At 33.4% G+C, this 3,952-nt stretch overlaps 1 protein-coding gene across 5 annotated transcripts in view; it reads left to right on the top strand.

Annotated features, from left to right (window-relative positions):
- The window catches only part of LOC109838993 (eukaryotic translation initiation factor 4G-like), a 17,929-nt gene continuing 16,176 nt past the window's right edge, over positions 2,200–3,952 (top strand). For all 5 annotated transcript variants that reach the window (XM_020407423.1, XM_020407426.1, XM_020407425.1 and 2 more), the window contains exons 1-6: positions 2,200–2,392; positions 2,469–2,591; positions 2,659–2,732; positions 2,820–2,912; positions 3,206–3,276; positions 3,379–3,435. In XM_020407423.1, coding sequence (XP_020263012.1) covers positions 2,479–2,591; positions 2,659–2,732; positions 2,820–2,912; positions 3,206–3,276; positions 3,379–3,435 — 408 coding nt within the window. In that variant the 5' untranslated portion in view covers positions 2,200–2,392; positions 2,469–2,478. The remainder of the gene's footprint in view (positions 2,393–2,468; positions 2,592–2,658; positions 2,733–2,819; positions 2,913–3,205; positions 3,277–3,378; positions 3,436–3,952) is intronic.

Below are 3,952 nucleotides of genomic sequence, written 5' to 3'. Positions count from 1 at the left end.
ATCTTTTGAATACTTTAAGATATTAATAAATGGAGATGTTGTACTAAATTAATGTGTTTATAACTCACAAATAGTAGATCAAGTGGCTACAGTTTGAGTTGAAGAAAACAATGACAATATTTTATTTGAGAGAGAGATTATTGAGTTGATAATCAATCACACAAAAAATTTTGCTTTTTTTTATTTATTTTTATTTAATTTTTATCAGTTTAAATAATCATCATATTCAAGCATCTCAACTAGTAGTTTGATAAATGTTCGAGTAACTATTCGACCATATTCAATTCAGTAGTTCATTTACCATTAAACAAATATTTTTTAGTATTCGAGTTTACTAACGAATAGAATTTAATAAGATGTATATTCGATTTGTTTGTCTATCAAATATTCGTTTAAAATTTGATCACTTATTATTTGTATTATTGCACGTATGATGTCATATTTTTAACACACTTACCATTTCTACTTAAGTTTTATGTACTAATTTTAAGACTTAAATAATCTTAAATCTGTTTTCTTATGAAAATTTTGATTTAAATATATATACATCATATATCATAAAGGAATTTTTTTTATTTATAAATTTAAATATTATTTAAAAATCAAATTCTTTAGTGAAATAAATATAATTTGATATTCCATAAGTATTCATGAATATTCATGAATATTTATCAAATACCAAGTATTCGAGTTCGAGTTCGAAAAACTCCATCTATGAATATTAGAGTCCGCATTTGAATTCAATAATTTTAAACAAAGACAAATACAAACACCTTAGTATTCGATTCGTTTCGATCGTTTACCACCCCTAAAAATGTATTTACCACCTTCATGAGCGTTTGAGAAAATGCCTTGCTCACTTGCGAAAAGTACTGAGACGATTTATCCTCCAACAGAAAATGTTAGTTTAAACTTAAATGCAAGAAATTAAAAAAGATTAGTATCAACTTGACAAAAGACTACAATACTTGGTCATTAAAAAAAATAAAAAAATAAAATAAAGGGGTTCTTTTAAATTGTTTTGTTGAAATCTAACTAAAATAGGAGATCTAGTCTTATCATTTCTATAGTTGTATCATGCTGATTTTATCCTAACTTATTTTATCTAATAATGATTATCATGAGGATGGAGAACGTTAATATAGACATAAGGTATTTCTTAATAAATAAGTTACTTACAATTGAAGTTAGATGTAAAAAGAATCCAAATCTTCTCGTAATGTCTCCGTTCGAGCGTCTCGTTCTCAACCAGTAAGGAGACAACTGAATTGGCTACCATTCTCATCAGCAGCTAAAAACCCTCGTCGCATGTGAATAATTTCTCCATTTGAGTGCCACGTGCTTAACCAAGTTGATTGAATTGTGTAAATTGTCCTCTGCCATTGAGGGGTTGCAAACGTCTATTGGCATGTGAGAAAATTTTGACGAGATTTGCCCCATAATAGAAGGATTTAGTTTCAAACTCATATGCAAGAAATTGAGTACAAAGTTAGTATCATCTTGACATTGGACTACTATTCTTGTTAAAAAAGTAGTCTTAATAAATCTAATATAGTTACGCTGGGGTTGGATAGAGTTTTTTAAGAGGGAAGGAGGAGGAAGGGGATGACGATAATGTTAAGCATCATAAAAATGTGTTTGTTTACACTTTTTAGTTAGCAAGGGGAGGGGAGGGAAGGGCTAAAGTTGAAAATTTATTCACTTTCTTATTCCTTCTAAAGTGGACAAATTGAGAGAAGAGGGGAGAGATCGATGAGTGAACTTTTCTTGAAATTTCAAGATTGCCTATAGAAAAAAAATCAGAACTCATAATTAATATAATTATCTATTATTTCTTTAAAAAGGCATATTGGTAAAATAGCTTTCTTTCCTTTCCATCCTTTAATCTAAACAAACATATGTTATATAATGTATTTTATAGCGTATCCACTCGTCCCTTTATTATCTATATCCAAATACAATTAAACACATTTCACCCCTTCACTTTCCACTCCGTCCCTTTGAGTTTATCTCAATAAGTGTAGACTTGAGTATAGAATTAAAGCAGTCTTAATAAAAGAGAAATTACTGGGGATAAGTTAAGATTAGCAAGTGGAATGACTGACTATTTTCATCTCATTATTTCCATAATGCCCCTATACATTCTTTCCCAAAATACCCCCGCTACTATTTCTCTTCCTCCTTCACCCCTTCCCCTCTCTGTAACCTCCCCAAAATATAACCACCAAAAAAAAGCTACTCTTGAAACTTCTCTCTCATCACTCTCTCTCTCTCTCTCTCTCTCTCTCTCGCTGATGATTCCGGCCAATCTCCAGTCCCCTTGTTCCCCTTCCTTCTAAAGGGGGAATCAAACCCTAGCCCCTCCAAATCGCCATCTTCAGCTTTTCTTCAGGTACTGAGTTTACTCTCTAAAGATCGAATCTTCAGGGTTTGGTGATCCCAAATTCGTTTTATTTTTTGCATTTTAGGTCGGGATTTATGTCCCAAAATCAAACCAGAGGCCGATCGAGCAATCCGAGGGGATTCTCCGGCGGAAGAGGCCGAGGGCGCGCTCAGCCTCCAGTCTCATCAAATTCATCAGCGTCTCGGAGGTAATTTCCGCAATTTTTTTTATTTTGGTTGATTTTTAGTGATTGTTTTTTAACTTTGGGTTTGTAGTCTCAAGAAATCAGGCAATGGACAATCGAGGGCAACTCCCATTGGCACGAATCAAGTACCAGTATCTTCACAAGGTATTTGGTTATTATAAGTGATGAATTTCGTAATAAAGGTCTTCATTTCTTCTGGTTTTGATCCTCTCGTTTTGTTCCCATGTGTAGGATCATCGGAGTTGCGCACCTCAAATGCAGGTTCGAGACCGATTCCGAAGGCTCCATCTTCTCAGCCTTCTCACTCAGCAACTCCACCTAAAGGTATCCCTTTTTAGTGCTAATTTTATGTTGGGTTTATACTTAGGAGGGCATTTTATTATTTTATTTAATTGACTGTGTTATATCATCAGTTGTTGTCGTTGATTTTTATTTAAGGTTGTTATGGGTTATATATTTAGGAAATTACTGGCAAGTTTAGTTCGACAGGGTTCTAGAAATTGACTTGTGACAGGATCCCAATTGATGAATGCTGATTTTTTCAGTCAGTGTTCTAGTCAGAAGGATGAACTTTTATGGTGTTTTCCTCTTTTAGTTTACAATGATATTATTTTCAGGGGGTGCATCGCGAGAATCATTTCCTCTTCAGTTTGGGAGTATAAGTCCAGGGATCATGAACAAGATGCAGGTCAGTATACATTTGAAGCTCCAAGTTGTAGTTTTTGGTATGCTTCTTTGCTTTCATTTTCATCATTTTATCTGTCAAGTAATTCGTTTTCATTGACTATAGATACCTGCTCGGACGAGTTCTGCCCCGCCGAATTTGGATGAGCAGAAGAATGCACAGGTTTGTTAATGTCAGACTCATACCATAACAAAAAATGATATTTCTTGAGCGAAATATGCAGGGTGCACTAAAAACTCACATATTGGATGTTTATATGGTTTCTGAAATTTTTTAGCAAACCCGATGCGTAACTAATCAAACATATTCTTGCTGTCCTGGTTGAGATTTTTAAGTTCTCCTAATTTAATTACTATCGAATGCTTTAATGCACATCACATGAAGTGAAATAATTATCTCCTAGAAGTTTCCATCCATGTACTAGATTTTCGCCAGATACTTACTATTGATTGTCTGTGCTGTGTATTTTGATATTAACTAAAAAAAGTGTCCCAACTTCAGATGCAATTTGGAGCCATATAATGGTTGAAATGACTTCCAGCAATCCTATGCAGCTCAAGCTTCAACTTGCAACTAATTCATGTAATACTGATATATAAACCCCAATACTCTTGCTTTCCTAGAAATTCACATGGTTTCCATTAATTTTCATGTCTTTAAAGGCACATAGATGAAAATC

This window comes from Asparagus officinalis, chromosome 4, assembly GCF_001876935.1.
Source record: "Asparagus officinalis chromosome 4, Aspof.V1, whole genome shotgun sequence".
Lineage (NCBI taxonomy): Eukaryota > Viridiplantae > Streptophyta > Magnoliopsida > Asparagales > Asparagaceae > Asparagus > Asparagus officinalis.
Note: the sequence above shows the minus strand (reverse complement) of the source record. Positions and strands in the feature narration are given on the sequence as shown.